Source organism: Lampetra planeri, unplaced genomic scaffold (assembly GCF_965212315.1).
Source record: "Lampetra planeri unplaced genomic scaffold, kcLamPlan1.2.h2 scaffold_842, whole genome shotgun sequence".
NCBI lineage: Eukaryota > Metazoa > Chordata > Hyperoartia > Petromyzontiformes > Petromyzontidae > Lampetra > Lampetra planeri.
In genome coordinates this window covers 1-21,052 of record NW_027615664.1, presented here as the reverse complement: position 1 = coordinate 21,052, position 21,052 = coordinate 1, and the positions used below count along the sequence as shown (strand labels likewise).

Sequence of the window (21,052 nt, the reverse complement as noted above, 5' to 3'; positions counted from 1 at the left end):
GTTGTTGCCTCATAAAGGAAAATACATTGGTCCTACAGTGACATTTAACAGACGTCACAGATTCGCCGCGTTTACACGACCAAGCAAACACTTTAGTGAACGTTTACTTCAACATGAGCAGCGGACGTGTCTCCTGGGTGGTCAGACAGACATGTGAGGTTACATTTGATCCACAAATGTGTGAAAGTGAGTCGCCGCTCACGTAGAGGTTTATTTTATAGTTCCTCTCCTGGTGTGAAGGTGGCGCCTTGTCGCAGAAACGTTGTGTTTACTTTACTACACTTTACTATATGACAATGAATTGGATGAATTGGAGAAACACTGAGGCTTGGTGTACATTTCAGGGACTTTTGAGGAGGCCTGGAGCGGTTCATCTCCATGTTGACCTTTGACCCACTGACGCACTTTTCAAAACCCAGTTTATTGTGTTCTCTGCTGCGTTTCTGCGCCACATGACGTTTTCATGAGCTGGATTGAAAGGAAACCCATGGGATGAAGGTGTCATCTACAAAAACAAAACGGGTTTATTCTCAGTGGTGAAGATTCCGTTAGGTCGTCTGAACAGGAAGTGAAGTCAGGTGCCTGCGTCAACTTCCTGTTTTCCTCATCAAACCTACCTTCCACTCTTTGTTTTCATGTGTTCGTACTACGTAGCTCTTTCTGTCACTTCTGCAACCCAAAAACCAAACAAATAGAAATGCGATTCCCGTCGTTTCCGTGGATACACGGCCCTCCGGGATGCTTCTCCGCCGTCGTTTCATCTGTAATTACCTGCTTTCAGCCGCTCGTCTGCACGTTTCTGCTCAGCCGAGACGCGAGCAAATGAAACATGAAAGATCTTTACAATGATCTCATCCTCAGAGGATGTTTTGCTTTCCATCGCCTATCAGATCTGTCATCTGAACTGGCCGGTCACAAGGTGCTTTTGTGTTCCTGGGAATGTTTTGTTTGGGGAGGTGGTGTGTGTGTGTGTGTGTGTGTGTGTGTGTGTGTGTGTGTGTTGTGTGTGTGTGTCGATATCATCGTCATTAATCCTGTAAATACCATGTCCTTTTCGGCAGTCTAGCTTCAGCATTGTCAGTCTCCTCAGTCCGTTGAATGCCTGTTGCCTTGGCAACACAACGCCAGCGATGGCGACCACATGATTGAGCCAACTTAAGTTCAATGCGACTGCTGTGATGCTCTGAAAAAGGGGCGGGGGCCAAACCCGGGTGACACAGGAAGTGTCACTTCTTCTGACTTTTTTTTTGTTTTTTGTTTTGTTTGTGTTTTGTTTTTGTGTTTTGGTGTTGCAATTATTGCCAGGAAAATAATACCATCACAACTAATAACACAACGCAAAGTATGTTTTTTAATTGTCATTTATATCTCAGCATTACTCAGTTGAGTCATCGACCATTTATTTAATCGACTGATCTCCTTTGCTGACGTACAAAAGTGTTTTTAATTGTCATTTATATCTCAGCATTACTCAGTTGAGTCATCGACCATTTATTTAATCGACTGATCTCCTTTGCTGACGTACAAAAGTAAATATACAACTGACAGAATGAGGTGTGCGTTCCTTTCATACGTCATAAACACACGCTAGCAAACGTTGATTAAAGTGTTTAACTGCTGATCTCACGTCATCCATTCGCTGGTTGAAAATTAAAGCAGCTCAGTGAATTTGTCACTGTATATATTTAGTTTTTATTGTCATTTTGTGAACTAGTGGATTTGTGTGATCCTATAACAGTTGATTGTAGTAATTAGATAAACTGTTGTAAAATCATGAAATCGGTTCAAACTCAGTTGTCTCACTTGAGGGAATTTGAGCCTCATGTAATTGTAGATGTGAAATATGTCATTTTTCTTTGCGCGTGTGGATGATTTTGTGCAATCATGAGGGGATGTACTCGCCCCCCCGAGGTGGAAATCTGGTTTCATGTTTGACAGGTGAGACGTGAATCGACAGTCTGAAGCTCCACAACGTCAACACACAACATGAAAACACCCTCAAACTCAATTTTCTTCTGTCAGTCACTCTTTTTTTTTTTTTTTAAAGTAACACTCTCCATTCTTTCTTTTCTTCCGGGGTCTCCGACAAATGTCCTCTGTCAACGTGTGGGATTCCTCTGACAAGGAGTCGACTGTCTCGTCTCCCCGTGTTGCTCCATGAATCATCGCATTGAGGCCCGATACCATGAACTGTCTCTTGTCTTTAAAAAAACCCCAAAACGCCTGACTTTTGTCTGAGCCCACTCTGACATTGCACAGGGGCGGAGGGAGGACTGTCATGGGTGTTGATTTCTGCCGACTGTCTGCCAAGATGCCCCACAGCACGGGAGGAACTTTTTTTTTTTTTTTCAGTCTTTGCTTTGAGGAATGTGAGTTATTCGATAAGTGGAGGACACAGCCGGCACATAAAAATCAGCGCAGAGTGATTTAGTGGCGGTTGTTGAGGTTACAAACGTGACGAGTGATGAGCGTTATCGCCGACATGTAGGCGTTGATCAATTAGGTGATCCATAAAGCAAAGCAAAGGTTGACCTCTGACCCCTACAGAGACTCACAAAATCAATCGGATGGTTAATTTTTGCAGTAATAATAAAGGAAAAGTCAGTTTGTTGAGCAAAACCTTGGTTAAAACCCATCTGAGAATGATCTGTCTTGATTTGAAGTTGAGATAGATTGATTATTTTGCTGACAAACAGGGGGCAGCGTTTCTTTTTATTTAGCAAATGAAAAGTTGGGGAAAATCTGTGAAAAGAAGGAGAACAAAGAGATAATGTGTCATGAGATTAAACTGTAGTAGTAGATGGTTTATATTAACTTGTTTCACTCTGATACGTTTCTCTTTGTACTTTTAATCCTTTCACTTTCTATCAAAATGGACAAATTAGCCACACTGCCGCCATCTGCTGGTCAACCGAGGTTTGACTATGTCATTGAACACAGGAAGGAGAGAGGAGAGATGATATGTTGCAGGTTGTAAAACAGTTCACACATATTGCAGCTGCTATACGACTAGCTATGTCTATCTAATCGCTATGGCAACAGATATCTCCAGGAGGATTGATTGTGCAGGAACCAGCGAGAGGTTTGAGTCCCAGCTGGGAATTCTCTGACCCCCCACAGACACGGCAGCTTCATTGTCCCTCACTTTAATTGGTGCATAATGTTTCCTGCAGTTCACACGCTCACATGTGTGTTGTCTCATCACAATGTTTCTAATCCTCCGTGTACTGAATGTACATGTATGCACATCTATCTCTTTTATATTTTGCTCGGAGCAATTTTGCAGGAAAATTACGGTTAGTGCTTAGTGCACATTTTAAGGGAAATATAGGGATGGTTAGTGCATTTTAAGTGAAGTATAAGGAGGTTTGGAGTCTTTTTCATGGATATTTAAGGAGGTGATCAGCAGGTAAAGTGAGACAATGTGCACAAACTATCGAAGCACGCGGGAGCTGAAGTTGCTGGAGACGAATGTGCAGCTGCAGAGAAGTAAATGCCGCTGGGATTATGTGTGTGTAGCTGCACAGAGAACGTACGTCCGAGTGTGTGTAATCATTCACACAGAAAGCGCCAGGTGCCTTCATGAACACACTCGGTCCCTGAACCAGAACGCCGTGGTGTGTTTACTTACCCTCCGTCGTGGCCCGGTGCAGGCTGCAGCAGCTGACAGCTGAGAGTGATGAAAGTCGTTCTGCATTTGTTCAGATTGTTTGAGAAACCCAGTAGAAAACTACACTCACACTTATAATAATAATTATAATGTGTCTTTATGTCGACTTTTGTGATGGTATTTTGTATTAGAACGTGTATTTTGGTGTGTTTTTACATGTCCCGGTTGTATGTGCCCAGGTCCGTACGACGACAAACAGTCCACAAATCCAAGTTGGCACTGAAATGTGCTGGAAATCAAACTCTCATTGCTGGATAATTACTGCAAAAAGAGAAACATATTTGCGTTGGCGAGTTTGTACTTGTTTTGTAGAGTGATTTCAGTTGTGTCGTCGCGTGAGAAGTTGGCCTGTTTCAAATGTGCCTTTTTATGAACAAACAGCTCGTTTGGTCACACGTGTATGATGAGATCTGCCTGTTTGGTACGAATACAATCAGGTATTATTAAGAAGCAATAGTAAGATAATGTGGATATTCTGTGTCACCTTCCATGTACAGAACGTTTCTGTAGGATTTGGATCCATTTTTATGGTTAGTATCTGTATATATATATATATTAGGTTTTTAAATTCTCTCTGTATCTATATATTGGGTTTTAAAATCATACGATACTCATGTTAAATACATATTATATGAACATTGAAGCCAGGTGTTTCTGAATTTTTCTTTTTACCATATATACTATGGATATACTATACTATGTGTCCAACCAAGAAAAAAAACTACAGGTTCGGTTTAAGAATCCTAAAGTTGTGTTTCTGAATCAGTAAGTTTTGTTGACAAAACCTGAAGTTGTCATGGGCAGAGGAGCTGGAGGAACAACAAAGCAGTACGTCTCTCGCTGCCGCCCCTCTTGAGTGAAAACAGTCAAAGCGTTGTCATGTTATCGCCTGGCCAATGAGGACGCGTTCTACAGTCTTCTCTGCCCTTGACAAAACTTTGTGATTACTTTGGGTTCCAAATCTTTTTTGGTAACATCATAAAGACACACATTTCCATCACTTTATTGACTTTGATTTATAACAAAAAAAACCAAACCCTGACAGTTCACTAAAGATCCATTGGACTTATGGACCGTTACAAATCTCTGCACAGCCGGTTTTCACACGCTAACAGATAGAACCCCCACACACACACACACCCCCACCCCACTCCCTCCGGCCCCAGAGTCTGGTCAGTGTCCAAACAGAAGGCGTGCAGTCGTACCAGTACAGAAATGATGGCGATGTGGCAGTTTCCAAACCTCTGAATGTCATGTTCTGTGGGTGTGGGAGGTCTGAGAGCTGGAATGTGGAACAGCTGGACGTACTAAGGCAGGCAGATGAGGCGGGTAGATGTTGATGGGGGGGCATTCAGGGCCGTGTGGAGGTGGAGGAAGAGGAGAAATGAGGAGGAGGAGGAGGAGGAGGAGGGAGGATGTGTTGACAGGAGGATGGCCTCTTTCTCTTCCTGCCCCTCTGTGAGAACCTACATTTTCTTCTGCAATGAGGCCAATGGAGGCAGACGGCCTCAGCTGCTGCCTTTCATTCATCCCCCGAACTTTCTTTTCTCTTGAAAGCAATAAATCCCCACGATTATCAGTATTATGAAACTGAACACATCAGTTTTTCCCCTGTTTTTCATCTGCACTGATATTCTCACTCTCCTGCTTCTAACCTTTGTAAAGCTTCTCATCCCTTATATATATGTTTAATATATAATAGAATTCAAAGTAAATTTAAAAATGGAAATATCAGATTTCCCATGATTCTGAGATAGTTATTAAAACTCACGATATTAACATTTCATTTTGATTGTAATGGTCCTTTAATTCTTTGGCATGCACAGTGAACCCACACTGGACAAGATCATGATGATAAAAATCATCGATTAGTTGAAAAGGGGAAAAAATCGGTTTCATTAAATTTCATTAAATACATTTTTTAAAAATACTCATAATTCATTCAAGAAACAGTGAATAACATTTTTACAATCCTTTTTTTTGACGAAAGGCTGCGTCAAAAGAGGAGTTTGAACCCTCGTTGGTAGAAAAACAGTGCCTCCCAACGCGGGTCTCCCCCTTTCCCGTGTGTTTTTTTTTTCTGCAGCCATCCCTGGGAGCTGTGGAGGGAAGGAGGGTCTGTGAGTGAGGAGCGGACTCTGGTTCACTGGAGGCTGAGCGGCCCCTGAGACACTCGTACTGAAGTGCTGGGCCGCTGGTTAGCAGGTGGACAAACGGTGACGAGGCTGCGTGGGGGCATCGGTGCACATCGCTGGAAAAGGCCGTAGGCAGCATGGCCAGGATCTGGACGTGGGTGCTTCTTCTGGTTTTCTGCGTTGGGAATGTGGAAGCCTCGTCGGTGTTCTCTGATCCACAGTCTAGCACAGAGACCCCGACTGAGACGTCGGGATACAACAGGCGCCGCCACAATTACACCTGGTGGTGCCACGAAGGCCGAGGAGGAGGACGATGACAATTTGTCTGGGGTGGGGGAGGAAATCATCAACGTCGCCACCCGGAATTCGTAAGTTTGTCGAGGCGTGGGACGCGACCGCGACACCTGGAACTACTAACGGAACCCTGACAGAGACGGCGGAAGGGGCTAGCCGTTAACACGACGGGTAACACAGGCGAGTCCACGGGGGGGGAGGGCGGAGGGGGGGTCTGGGATTTGGGAAGGGGAGGGGTTCTGGGTCTGGGGACGACCTCGACGTCACAAGGCCCTCGAAAGGCCTCGATGGCGGTAAAGTCCTTCCCATCAATTTAACTATGGGCTTATCCAGGACATCGCAGACACCAGCGGGACCGTCGTCAATTCGACCTCTTGTCTCCCCGCGCCGTCCGATTGGGCCATTTGCAAAAAAAACGACCTTGTTCACGCTGCCCAACTTTCTCAACCACACGTCTGTGGAGGAGGTCGGGGCCGTGCTACAGCAGTGGGCGTGGCTAACGAGAGCTGGGTGTCACCACAGCGTCGAGTGGTTCCTCTGCCTCCTGCTGGGCACCTCGGTGCCCCTCGCCTGCCGCCCCCCCCCGCACCTTCCCTGCCGCAGCTTCTGCCACGTGCTGCAAGACAGCTGCTGGGCCTCCCTGGGAAAACGGGCGGCTGCCGGTGGAGTGTCACCTCCTGCCTGAACGAGCGCCATGCGTGTCAGTTAGTAACTGGAAAGGTAACCCCGGCGGGTTAGAATGTATCCCACGAGGCGATACATTTTGAATCCGATGTTTGTTCAAGTAACACGCACGCCCCAGCTTTGGGAGCCATCACTCTAAACGCACCAAATATTGCATGTTTGATTCTGTCGTCCCTTCTTCAACGGCGACGCAGCGCTGGAAATCTCCTACCAGGCAACGACAAGATGGAGACGTTGGAGAGTTAGAATCGTCTTCATCGTCTTTACTCCTGCATCTCAAGCGTTGAGACTTGCAGAGACTTGTAATCACCACGTCACGGTCATAAGTTCTCTGCAAGTCGACATCAAACATTGCCTGGAAGGAAAACTGAAGAAGAGAAACAACCAGCAAAGAATCGGTGCTAACACGCAAAACGTCTGCGGCTTCGGAACAGTCGTCACTTCCCCGTTGGCGTCGCTTCCTGTCCGCGGCGTTGCTGAGCATGTCCCACGAGCCGAGGCCACGCCTGTAGGGCTGCATGTCACACCGCACACCCCGCATCCGTCAGCAGTGGGCAGCAACGTTCCAGGTTGTTGGACACCCAGAGACTGACGCCAGTTTGTTGTTTTGCTAGCAAGCAGATGTCACCAAATCCCAACAGGAATGTAGGCGGACGGAATGTTTGTGGCTACAGGAATACAACAGTTCTTCCTTCAGGAAGAATTCACATGTTGTCTTCCTCTGAGTGCTCATAACGAACACTCAAAGCCTCTTTGCCGCATTTCTGATAACAGTCAAGCTAACAATGATAGCTTGTAAGCTAACTGGACGTCGCTCATCCTACTCTGGGTCCTCATACTTTTGGACCATGTGCGAGGGGCAGGGGGGCGGGGGGGGGGGTACTTTTAGGGTCCGGGTCTGAAAGACGGAAACAATCGGACCATCTGTGACGTGGGGGAGGGGTGACGGCGTGGAGAATGGCATTTTATGATAGCGTCTGGGTGGGAAAATGGAGCGATCTTGTTTGGAAGAGAAAGGGCCGCGGTGGCGTGGACCGCGAACAAGGCAGCTTTGTGGTGGGGATGAGACAGGGCGGCTCGATGGTCTCTGCCAGGGGTCAAATGTCACGGCCAGTTGCCCACAGTCCAAAAGGAGTAACACTTCATGTGTGGTAACTAAGTGTTCAGCTGAGCGAGTCGGGACGAATGCGAGCGAGTTCAGGTCAAACCCCCCGTGTGAGGGTTTGGGACAGTTTTCCATTCATATCATCACACACACAGTGTTTTAGAGGACACATCCATGACTGTTGCAGCTTGCAAAGAGAGAGGAAGCTTCAGAGCCGGTGCAGCATCAGTACTTTTGATGTTTGATGTGTTGAAGAGCTCAGACCCCCAGCAGATGTCATCTTGAGCCCAAAGACTCACTGATCCTCTGGTCAGCCGTCTTTAATTGGCTCTCGGTTTCTCTGCCGTTGCAGCTGTGCGGCCTCCGTCTCAAGCGATAAGCTGCCCAGTTGTTTCGGGAACGTCGAAGCCCGGAGGTGTTAATCAGGGCTCAAGTATCGAATGCTGCTTTGGACTTGAGATCGTGGCGGCTTCTGACCACCTTCTCAACCCATCTGTTAAATGACTCGATCGAATATGACAATCATTTACAAATCTGCACCTAAGGAGATCCACGAGATGTTGAGGGCCACTGCCAGGATTGATTGGGGACTTTTTTGTCAACTTGTGCTGCTTTTCCACAACACGATACTGGTGTATTAGTAGCAGACATGTCCTTGTCCATGACAAGTCAGACCTTGTCAGAGAAGAGACAAAACTCGTCTGAAGCTCCCGATCGACTTTCCTCGAACTGTACTAAATCCCTTGTAGAAAAGATTTGTTCATTTCCACCGTTCAGCCGGCGTGAACCTGATTCGTTGTTCGCTCCTTGTTCCTGAGTCGACTGACACGAATCACTCACAAAGATGAAAACTTACACTGACACAGTATTTCCAACTACTACTACAAACTACAAAGTGTAGTGACTAGTGACGTTCTCTGGTGTCATTGGAGACTGAACGAATCTTTTAGGAACAAATGTTTTTACTGAACGGATTCTATTGATTCAGTTCAACTTAAAGACTCCATCATGTGACAAGGACTCATTGAATAAATGATGTTTCTGATAAAATGGCAGATCTCCAGACAAACATTTAATCGGGGAACGTCGCAGCATGTTTTAACTGCCGTCATGTATCCGTGCAGCCATCTGGGACCGCTGCTGTCCGTGTGCTTCGTGGTCCACTTTCCCATGGACATCTGACACCCGTTTCCTTCCTCTGCCTCCATCTGTCCGTCCGTCCGTCTGCGCTGACAGTTGTCTTTTCTTTTTTTTCTTTCACACTGAATTCCTCCCGAGTTACACGCCGGGAAAATCATGTCGTCATGGTACCGCAGTAATCCCGTGAAACAGAATATTCCTGCTGATGCTGTGAAACAAGCTGTGTGTGTTTGTGTGTGTGTGTATGTCGTTTTCTGGGCCCCGAGGCCCTCAACACACATCTGGGTCGAGGTTGCGCCGGTGCAAAGTTCCCACAACTGGGGAACAGTGGAGCACTGATTGTACCCATAACACATATTTATTTGTGATTTGTGTGTCGCACAATTCCAAATTCATGTATTATACGTAACTACATGTATGCATACGGTATTTGAATACAAATACTATATTATACTGAATTATACTACACTTCAATTATTTTGTGTGCAAGTGTGTGTATGTAAAGCGTCCTTGCGTATGAACCCGTCACACATGGAGACGGCACCAGAATTGTTTTGGGAAAGTTTTCCGGCAACACACAATTGTCTCCAGAAATATGTGCACCGAAACAAAACTGAAAAAGCTGGAGTGCACCGAATACAGTATGCCAGACCTGTAAGTGGCGCTGTAACGCTGCTATAGAAATACACCAACAACTGAGAGCAGCATGGATCATGTGCATAAAACTCGTGTAAACAAACTATGGATTATGGATCGAGCTAGAAAGGAGGCATTTGTGTGGACCCGTCTCCCCCAGTAGCTCCTGGAGCACCAGCGTAACATAGTCATCTGCCGTTTTGTTTGCTGTTGGCGGAGGGTGGTGGGGCTGTGACATCATCACTTCAAGAAAGACACAGCAACGCAACAGTGGCGTCTTCAGATTGATTCGCTTTCAGGCCGGGTTTTAAAAACTGAGCAGGCTCCAGAATGCTGTGTCTGTGTGGATGAAATGTCCATACGATACCAAAAAAAAAAAAAAAAACATTTGCAGATACACGTACACTCCACCCCACTTGTACAGGGACAAGTTGATGTATGAGCAGGTTTGCACCAGTGGGGCTGATGTTTTTCCTTCTTCAGCTGTTCCTCCTTCGGATACAGTTTCCTCTTTCACCTCATTTAGGAACCTTGGGAAAACCCCACCGCCACTGCCCCCGCGTGACCCCCGTTAATGCATGGATTGGACGTTAGGTCGGTTTCTCTCACGAATCTGCGCCGACAGGCCTGTCCTCAGGAGAGCCTCAAGTGTCTGCTCGACCAAAAGCAGTTCTCCCTCGTGTAACCCGATTTATGAGAATGTAATCGCTGGTCTCGAGGCGACTGCATGAGAACAGCATCGGCAGGGTTTTCTGTTTAATGTACAGCAACACAAACATCAAGAGCTGAACCATCTGTGACTAATCTGTCAGTGAAAAAAAAGAATTGGATTGGTTGCGTCATCCTTGTCTGAATAAAAATAAAATTAAAATCAAAAGAACTTTGTTTAATTAAATCATTTGAGTCATGTTCCTTTGTGAACCATTTTTATTCATTTGCATTCAGAGAAGAACTGGAAATTTGCCGAACATATCAGTTTCATGCTGTGGTTGGTGTCCGTGCTGCCTTCAAGTGCACCTGGTAACGTTGAAACTCATATTGCCTGAATTGACTGAATGGCTGATGTATTCAGTCAATTCAGGCCAGTGTGTATCTGTGTGTGTTTGTTTGTTTGTTTGTCTGTTAACAAAATAACTCAAAATGTTATGAATGTAACGTTCTGAAATTCTTACAGTATTCTGACTGCCTCAAAGTGATTTTTCAAATTTGGGCTGGAAAATCTCTCATCATCCATGAGAGATAAAAAAAAAAAAAAAAAATCTCAATCAATTCTTTGCCGATTGTTCTTTCAAACAGGAAAGTTAACGAAAGTTAATGAGAAATCTGAAATCTGACTGATTGAATGTGTTTTCTCGTCCCCTGTAGAGGAGAGCGGGGTGTCCTTGCTCCAGCTGATCGGAGACCCGCCACCCGACCAGGTCACCAGGGTCTACGGGCCGAGCGGGGCCCCCGCCTACGCCTTCACCTCGGCGGCTGTGTCGGGTCAGCCGGCTCTGGCTCACGTCCCCAACCCTTTCTACCGTCACTTCTCTCTCCTCTTCCACGTCAAGCCCTCCACTGGCGGCGCGTCCGTGCCTCTTCTCCCTCACCGACGGGCCGCAGAAGATCATGTACGTGGGGGTCAAACTGAGCGCCGTGCAGTCCGGCCGGCAGAAGGTGCAGTTCTTCTACACCGAGCCGGATTCGGAGGCCTCGTACGAGGCGGCCAGCTTCGACGTACCCGCCCTGGTGGACAGGTGGACCCGTTTCTCGCTGTCTGTGTTTGAGGAGCAGGTGACCTTCTACCACGGCTGCGACGCCGAGCCGCAGGTGGTGAAGTTTGAGCGTTCGCCGGACCCCATGGATCTGGACACGGGGGGCCGGGATCTTTGTGGGTCAGGCGGGCGGAGCGGACGCTGACAAGTTCCAGGTATTTTGCAGACAGTTTGATTTTTTTTGTTCCACTCAATGTCACTGTGAGATGCAGCCGTCAAAGGTCAAAGGTCAGCTGTGGTTAATTTTGCAAAACATAACAATTTTACATCCGCAGACGTCTGTTGTGTTCAAGTTCCATTAGTATTGTAACAAAGTTTCTTCAGTAGAAGTTACACAAACTTGTGAAAGTTGTCAAGTCACATTATCACAGTTATAATTATTATTCCCGAGGAACTTTTGAATATTTCCCTAAAATCCTGGCCCGATGTTTGCAGTATTCCTCCACGTTTCTGTTCACTTTGTAATGTAAAATAAATGATTTCTTTAATGAAAAAATCTAGTGAAAACTAACTAATTGTAGGCCCCCATGGGATTTTGTGCTTTGAGAACATGACGAAGTTGTTCTGGATCAGACAGGCTCCACTACTGACTAGTAGCTGTCAATCATTCTGACCATTGCGTTTTTTTTCTTGTTTCAGTTCAGCAAACCAATAAATTAGTCATTTGACCTTCTGCGGTCTTTGTGGATGTTACGATGATGGGTTTGATGCCTGACGCCTGGATCAAATCTTGCTGGGATCTACAGTTACAAACAATTTGTTCCCGTTCCCGTTTCCAAAAATGTAAAGATTCCAGATTTGACAATTTTCAGGTTCGATGTTTGTGTTTCAAATGTCATAAGTTTGTCATAAAGTGTCACTTAAAAAAATATTATGCGGAAACATTTTCTGTAAAACTTGACCTCTGACCTCACAAATCTACTTGGGCCTCTCACACCTTTTACCCTGTTTTATGTCTCTTTTGAAGGAAGCTAAGAAAATTCAATCTGTCTGTCCTTGTGTGTGTGTGCGTGTGTGTGTGCTCCAGGGTGCGATCGCAGAGCTGAAAGTGGTGGAAACCCCCGGATGGCCGAGCGTTTGTGCGACGAGGACGACGACTCGGATGCCGTAAGTACGCCGTGTTTCCTTGCCAACGTGTCGGTGCGCTGACGCTCTCGTCTGACTCTGTTCGTCTCGCAGGCCTCTGGTGATTTCGGCAGCGGCGATGGCGAACAGGAGACAGACATCGGGGCAGACTGTGAGGGTCAGTGTCAATGTGGCGTTCAGGGACCCTCAGGAGTCATCTGTAAAATCCGATAGAGGACACGTTAGGATAAAAGCCTTTGAAACAAAAGAACAGTCTAGAAAGAAGGGTCTGTGCATGAGTGTGTGCAGGATGAAGGTGTTTCTTCAGGGGGGCGGGCCCACACACAAGCAAGGGAGGGGAGAATTTCAAAATGAGAGTCTGTTTTCTTCCCTCTTTCATCTGGATTTGTTTTTATGTCCCATCTGTCACCAGACCACTCCTCCGTCCCTCAGGCCCGTACCCGAACCCCCGCTCATATCGACGAAAGGCAGCACCGTCAGAGAAACCGGTAACTGACACGGAACAGTCAGATATTTATCGCAACAAATGCAGTTTTCGCCTTTAAATATGTGAGTAGGGGCAGTTTGGACTTCAGCTGCAGTGTAAAGCCTCTAGCGCCCTCTGGGTGGATGATTAAGAGGACATGCATAAAACTGCCATTACGGGTGAAAAGGACCACGACACAAATGATTTTATGATATATTTGGTATTTATAACATGTGGCTGTTAGGTTCCCCGAGGAACTAAAGGGGAGAAAGGTGACAGAGGAGAGAAAGGCACCAGAGGGGATCGAGGCCCCTCAGGGCCAAAGGGCAGTTGTGCTTCCTGCGTCGACTCTGGTTCTCCCTCACTTGGTGGAGAACGAGGTCAAAAGGTAGAAAGTGTGTTTTCACTGTCACACATTGAGATTGTACATTTACTGAATCCGTGTGTCCTTGTCTTCAGGGAGAAAAAGGTGAAAAGGTGCGTTCATGATAACAAATATACGCACAAATTGTCATTCATCACATAAACGTGATGTAAAAAAAGGACACATTTGAAATTTGCACCCCCCCCCGCCCTCACACCCTCCTCCCCTCACCAGGGTAGCTCTGGCTTTGGGGTTCACTGGTAACAAAGGCAATCGAGGACCTCAGGGCCCCCCCCGGGCCTCCTGGTCCTCCTGGACCAGCAGCCAGAGGTGGTTCGACTCGGCGACGGCTCCGTTGTGCAGCAGGTGGCGGGACCCCCAGGACCTCCAGGGCCTCCAGCTTAGATGGGGCTGCAGGACCCGCGGGAGCTAACGGAGAGCCGGGTGAGCACATGTTTTTTTTTCAAAATAAATTTCGCAGTATGGTAACGTTTGTTTGTGTTCGTGGTTTCAGGGTGATCCTGGAGAGGACGGGAAATCTGTAAGTTCACAGAAGGAATCAGCACGTGTAGCGATATATTTACAGAGGTAACTTTGTGTTTTTCTCCCCCCTGTGCCTCGTTCAGGGTCCTGCTGGACCACAGGGTCCCCCTGGAAATCCAGGAACTCCTGGTCTCAAAGGCCAAAAGGTTGATACAGCCTGGATCAGGATGAACGGATGAATCATGTGTTCATATTTCACATGAGAACGATTGTGTGAATCCCTCAAGGGGGAGCTCGGTGCGGGCCAACCAGGACCCAGAGGTCCCCCGGGTCCACCAGGACCTCCCGGACCTGGAGCCGATGCTCGTCGAGTGGGTTTCGCCTTTCCCCCCCGTTTCACGTCGTATTGTGAATCAAATGTGTTTTTATTTGACTCTTTTAAACTTGGACAGACGTTCGTGGACATGGAGGGTTCCGGGTTCTCGGACTTGATCAAATTCCGGTCGGTGCTTCAAATAAACAACTCAAACCCTTTCTGATCTGCTCTGGTCTGGGGGGGGTGTTGTGGTGTAACCATCCTCTAATGGGGTTTAGCAGGATCTCCTTTGTCCTCCGGGCCCCACCGGGCCCACCGGGCCCTCCTGGCAACCCTGGTACGTCAGTTGGTGCTGGGAGCCAACGGCCCCAATCGCTGTTGGACCTCCTGGACCCCCTGGACAGGACGGAGTACCCGGAGCACCCGGTGAGCATCTTTAACTCTGACACGTGTGGCTTTTTTCCAGAATGGTTCTAAAGGTCGGTTCTGCGGTTTCAGGGCCCATCTGGTTCCCCTGGTTCACCTGGTCCAGCCGGACCCAGAGGAGAGAAGGTGAGAACTCCCAGATTAGATACTGAGATGAGGACACGCTGAGAAAGAAGGTGACGTTCTGTCCTGCAGGGCGACTGCGGTGACCTCGGCCTCCCTGGAGCAGTCGGAGAGAAGGTGAGCTCCTCGGTCTTTGAGGAATCTTCTTCATCTGACATAAAAATCGGTGGTGGGTGCATCCGGATAGATCCTCTGCTCCGTGTTTGCCCCTCTTTTAGCCAGACGCACAAGGCTCCAACATTTTCACCGGCTTGTTCTCTTACTTTACCGCCCTCTCCTCCTGCGTGTAGCGGCTCTCAGGTACTTCGGTGGTTCCGTCTTCGCCTCTGTCCCCCCCCGACTGTCAGTCCACATCCTCGACCACACGCAACATTCCAGTCCTTCTTCCCTGTGCAGCACAGTATCGCCACAGTTCTGACAAACGCTCTCTCCATGTCCCCCTGAATGCCACAAAAAGGAAAAACACACATTTGTGTTACAAATTTGTGTTACTAACCATTTCTGCACCTGCATGTGTGTCCGCCACTCGTTCCCTCTTATGTTCCCCTCCGCACCACCTGATTCAAAATGGATGTCTAATGATGTTTTCTCCTGTCAGGGTTACCGTGGTGACCCAGGACAGCCAGGTACGCCGGGACAGACCGGGCTGGCAGGGCTCCCTGGTCCCATGGGACCAGTTGGTCCTCCGGGACCCCCTGGGCCACCGGGACCCACCATACCGTGTTGGCTATGTGAGTATCAGCATTGCAGCATTAGAACTAATGCTGACAGCAGGCTGTATGATTGACCTTTGACCTGGTCCTCCCCAGTCTGTTAAAAAAAAGAAAGAAATACTTTATAGTTTGTTACCTTCCATTTGAACCATCTCCACGTGTAGGCTGACCAGGATGATTTTGGGGCAACCAGTGGATTACCTGGACTCCAAGGGCCCCCTGGCTCACAGGTACCCCCCCCCCCGCCCCCGCCCCCCCCAACACACACGCACACTTTTTCTTTTCCTTCTCCTTGCTTTTTCATAATCCTCTGTTATTTCACCTTTCAATGTGCTCCTCCAGGGTCCACCAGGTATTGCAGGCCTACCTGTAAGTAGTAGACTACATATCGTATCAAACTGCAGCAAGTTATTGGTGTAAATTTAAATCACCAAATTATTGAAATCATAATTTGTCTGGAACTTATTACCTATTTTTATAATTCATATGGTAAAACATCTAACTTATATATGTTATATATATATATATATACACACACACACACACACACTTAACTTTACTTTCAGGGCAGGCCAGGTTTGCCAGGTAACCATGGAGACAAAGGATCAGAGGGACCAAGAGGGCCTTCTGGGATTCCAGGCATGAATGGATTTCCAGGACTGTCGGTAGGAAGGCAGATACATTCTTAAATTAATAGGACACATGTTACGGGCTGATGAAAAGTGAATACCCAAAAACGTTTTATTTCCAGGGTGAAAAGGGGGACAGAGGAGAGAAGGGAGAGTCTGTAAGTTCATAAGCTGCAATATTTTCAGATGAAACCTATTTATAGAGACGCTGGGTTTCATCTTGTGCAACAATGCTTTATATGACAGGGTCTACCCGGGGCGCGACGGTGGGCCACCCGGACCTCCAGGACCTCCCGGACCTCCGGGACAGATCATCTACCAGCCAACAGGCGATGTGAGACACTGTTGATCTTATGAATGGATGTATTTAACCCCCACTTCATGACCTGTTTACTAAACCACTCATGGCGTCACTGATAGCCACTAACAGTCACTGTGTGGTCCAACTAACTCACCTAACTTTATCTTGATGTAGTATAACGACCTAAGTTGGAACGAAGGGTGGCAGGTAAGTGGACATCTTCGTCCCCTACCCACTGCTTCGCATGCTGTTCTTCATACCCTCTCTTTTGTCTCTTCATCAGGGGGGAGCAGGAACACCAGGTCGAGCAGGATTCACGGTACGTTTCCGTGTCAGCACTGGAGAAAAAGTCACACGGAAGGAGGTTGTTGTGGCCACGTCCACACCAAGACGGAAACGATTTAGTTTTTTGTTTTAAAATAGATTTTACGGGCCAACTTAGAGTGACCAGCTAACCTCAGCATGCTTTTCGTGGTGGGAGGAAGCCGGAGTACCCGGAGAGGAATCATTGTAATCGTGTCAAGACAAAGGAAACGTCTCATGAAATGTCCACACAAAACCACTGAAACACTGTAGTACATGTGCCAGACCTGTGAGTGGCGCTGTAACACCAAAACAGAGACAAAGACGTGGCGCATGAGCACAAAACGACGTCCACAAACGCATGGAGGAGAAAGTGGCGGTGAAAACAAACAAAGTATTAGTAGCAAATAGCCATATCACGCTCAGCAGCTTCTGCAGCGCGAGCGTAACACCGTGATCCGCCATTGTTGTTGTTATTGTTTGTGGGCGGGGTTAGCACATGAAGGTTAAGGTGACATCATCGCTTCAGGAACGACGGAAAGGTCGTAAACATGGAAACCCAACGGTGGCATCTTCAGATGTGTTTACTTTGGGACGAAAAAAACGTTGGTGGAACTCCTTGTGGATATGACCTGTGTCATTTGTTCTGATTGATCCAGGGACCCATGGGGCCAAAGGGAGACAAAGGGGACACAGGGGCTCCAGGACATGCACACAAGGTGGAGTTTTGAGAAGATTCACATTTTTTGTGCAAGAGACCTTACACATTACGACCATTTGTGTTCAGGGGGAGAAAGGGGAGCCGGGTATCATCTTGGGCCCAGATGGTCGGCCTGTATACCTGGGGGGCCTGGCAGGAAAGCCGGTGAAGACCTCAGTGGAACATTTCTTTCTTCTTCTGCTACTACATCCCAGTACTTTATGTGAAGCCTGTATCTAAATGTGTTTACAGGGGGATCCTGGACCTCCTGGTCCCACTGGACCTCCAGTACGTATCATACACTTCATTATAATCAAGGAGAAGCTTTGGTTGTGTAAACTAACAGCTGGTGGTTTTCAACCAGGGATCTTATGGTCCTCCTGGCTTGAAAGGAGAGATTGGGGTTTCCAGGAAGACCAGTAAGTCTTTTATTTGTCTGATGAATGACTTCCAAACATGAAGGGTCGGACACCCCCTAGCCCTAACCCCTCTTTGGCTGGTTTTAGGGTCGACCAGGGCTGAACGGCGTCAAAGGAGAGAAGGGAGATTCGGGCGGTGGATTTGGGGTATCCTGTGAGTATTTGACCTGCACCAAGGAGAGTCAAAGGAGGAAAGTCTGACGGTGTCTGTACTGAATCACCAGTATTTATTGTGTCCCAGGGGTCTCCAGGTCCTCCGGGCCCCCCTGGTCCTCCAGGACCTTCTGTTGACATGGACATGATCAGAGTGAGTATTTCCAAGAGTGGAAGATGTTTGAGGTACAATCAGCTGACAACATTATTCATGCAAATGTCCTTTTTCATTTTAGAAATATGAAGAGTACGCTAGGTATTCCTCAGGTGAGTGCACACCTTATTGTCAGGGGAGTAAAAGTAAAACACTCAGCGGCCACTTTATTAGGTACACATGTTGACAACAAATACTCTCCTAAATATATATCTAGCGTAACACATGTAGACCAGCCAACCCACGTTAAGTTAAAGCTTTGTGATAATGGGTATTCTTCTGTTTCAGCAGGAAAAGGAGAGAAAGGTGATCGAGGAGTACCGGGAATACCAGGTATTTATAGTTGTGTGACTAAAAAGAATCAAAAAAAGTTTGGCATATAAATGCATTTTCAGAGCAAAACGTCTTTTTCCCCGGTTTAGGTGTTGGTCAAAACCTTTGATATTTACGCTTTTAAGGTGAGTTCAGAGTTTATTTCATGTTACAGAGCCATTTTCGTGGTCTCTTTTCACGTTTTGCCATGATTATTATTCAGAATGAGTTGAAAAGGTGAAGAAGGTAGTCCAGGTTTGAAAGGAGAGAAGGGAGAACCAGGTGGATACTATGACCCCCCGATATGGAGGCAGTGGAGGCCAGGGACTTCCAGGACCTCCGGTGAGACCCTCTTTTTTATTCTCTCTTAGCTCATATCCTAATCTTAAGACCGCATTGTTTTGTGTCCTCTCCCTATCAGGGCCCTAGAGGTGATTCCATAGTTGGTCCTCCTGGCCCTCAGGGGCCACCGGGTCTGCCAGGAAGAGGCTACGATGGGCGACCTGGACCACCAGGGCCACCTGGACCTCCAGGACCCGCCCCTACCTGGGCCTCACAGGGGCTCACAGAGTGAGTTCTACTAAAGTGAAAACAGATATTCAGAATGACTTTGTGCCTCATGGAGGTTCGTTCTCTTCTATGACGTTAGCCATTAGTATTCCCGGACCACCGGGGCCACCTGGGGCACCAGGACTACCTGGGCATTCTGGGGTGAGAATTACATTTATAACACCACATACACCTGCTGTTATTACTCTGTACCGTGGCACCATGATATCCAAATATTACAAATACAATGTAATTACAACATCTGGCAGCAGAGGTCGCTGTTGACATACAATAGTTGCATTTTGTCACATTGTTTGTTTTGTGTAGGTCACAGTGTTACGGTCCTATGACATCATGACAGCCACTGCCAGAAGACAACCCGAAGGCTCGCTGGTGTACGTTATAGACCAAACAGACCTTTACTTACGAGTCCGAGACGGAATCCGACAAGTCCAGGTGAAGTATCTATCTGGAACAGGAGCCAAAAACACTCGTTTTCACTACCTATTCAAAGACTTGTCACCTTTATTTTTCAGCTTGGAAATTACATTGCGTTGCCCAGTGACGACGTAGGTGTTTTTTTTTCAGAAGTTACTGTATTTTTCCAAAATAAACGCCATGAACTGTCCTAATACAAACCATGCACATTATTTGCAGACCAATGAGGTTGCAGCAGTAGAACCCCCACCAGTTGTCCCATATTCCCCAGACCACCTCACCAATATCGACCTCTCCCAAAGGCAACCTGAGAGTCCAGTGTACCCCAGCTCTGGGAATTCTTCTTCAGACCCCAGATACCCAACCAACCCCGACCCCAGATACCCGACCAACCCTGATCCCAGATACCCAACCAACCCCGACCCCCAGATTCCCGACCAACCCTGATCCCAGATTCCCGACCAACCCTGATCCCAGATTCCCCGACCAACCCTGATCCCAGATACCCGACCAACCCTGATCCCAGATTCCCGACCAACCCTGATCCCAGATACCCGACCAACCCTGATCCCAGATTCCCCGACCAACCCCGACCCCAGATACCCGACCAACCCCAACCCCAGATACCCGACCAACCCCGACCCCAGATACCCAACCAACCCTGATCCCAGACACCACCCTGACACCCATTATCCATCTCAGCCGGATCCACGTCTCCCAGCCACCCACAGATCCCAGGTTCCCCAGTTACACTGACAGGTTGACCCAACCAGATAGTAGGTATCAGATCCATTCGTCCCAGGAACGGCCACCATACCCGGATGGCCGCTACGCCGTCACCCCTCAGCGAAGACCAGCTCCGTCTCTGCCTCAGACCCCAACCCACCATCACACCTCAGGCCCTGGGGTAAGAAAAGCCACATCTGCACGATCTGGTCTTATTGTAGTCTTTAACTTTACTGGTCATCTCTGCAGCTCCACCTGATCGCCCCTGAACAGCCCTCAAACCGGCTCCATGCGCGGCATCCGGGGCGCAGACTTCTTGTGCTTCACCCAGGCTCAAGCCATGGGAATGAAAGGAACGTTCAGGGCCTTCTTGTCCTCCAAGCTCCAGGATCTGCACAGCATTGTCCGCAAGGCTGACAGGGGACCGTTTGCCAATAGTCAACCTGAAGGTAGTTCAATAAGTAATAAGTCTTGATATGATACTGAGCACAATCCCTTTATCATACAGTTCCACAATTTGTGTTGGTTATTGTCATCTGTCAGGGATGAGGTTCTGTTTGACAGCTGGGAGGCCATCTTCAATGACGGAAACAAGAAGGATGCGTCGATCTACTCCTTCGATGGCAAAGACGTTCTCAGTGACGGCACATGGTGAGTCGGAGAATCAATGTGAAGCCAAGAAAGAAGAAAGTGGTCTCGTCATAACCTTCGGTCTTTGTCTGTGTTTAGGCCCTGAGAAGATGATGTGGCACGGGTCAAACAATGCCGGGCAGCGCCACGTGGACAGTTACTGCGAGTCATGGCGTGTGGGCAACCAGGTGCTGACGGGCATGGCGTCTTCACTGCATAGTGGCAACCTGCTCCAACAGAGCTCCAGCGGCTGCTCCAGCTCCTACGTGGTGCTGTGTATCGAGAACAGCTACATCGGCCCCAGCAAGAGATAGACGCGTTGGTGCTGTTATGGACACATTTT

General features: G+C 47.7%; 1 protein-coding gene across 1 annotated transcript; it reads left to right on the top strand.

The window, feature by feature from the left end:
* Positions 1 to 6,418: 6,418 nt before the first annotated feature.
* Positions 6,419 to 21,023, top strand: LOC144742062 (uncharacterized). The gene is given in 46 exon segments (XM_078624564.1): positions 6,419 to 6,742; positions 6,744 to 6,819; positions 11,030 to 11,238; positions 11,240 to 11,518; positions 11,520 to 11,573; positions 12,446 to 12,482; positions 12,485 to 12,648; positions 12,917 to 12,979; positions 13,215 to 13,447; positions 13,569 to 13,623; positions 13,625 to 13,660; positions 13,662 to 13,736; positions 13,739 to 13,776; positions 13,848 to 13,875; positions 13,961 to 14,023; positions 14,105 to 14,188; positions 14,270 to 14,319; positions 14,415 to 14,505; positions 14,508 to 14,562; positions 14,627 to 14,685; positions 14,755 to 14,799; positions 15,281 to 15,397; positions 15,399 to 15,413; positions 15,962 to 16,056; positions 16,119 to 16,178; positions 16,271 to 16,358; positions 16,609 to 16,644; positions 17,288 to 17,347; positions 17,416 to 17,493; positions 17,693 to 17,734; positions 17,736 to 17,747; positions 17,835 to 17,894; positions 17,989 to 18,054; positions 18,137 to 18,167; positions 18,604 to 18,662; positions 18,664 to 18,708; positions 18,788 to 18,900; positions 18,902 to 18,936; positions 19,016 to 19,077; positions 19,243 to 19,371; positions 20,201 to 20,260; positions 20,329 to 20,343; positions 20,345 to 20,500; positions 20,502 to 20,527; positions 20,623 to 20,731; positions 20,811 to 21,023. Coding segments are annotated over 46 exon segments (3,900 nt in total).
* The last annotated feature ends 29 nt before the right edge of the window (positions 21,024 to 21,052 follow it).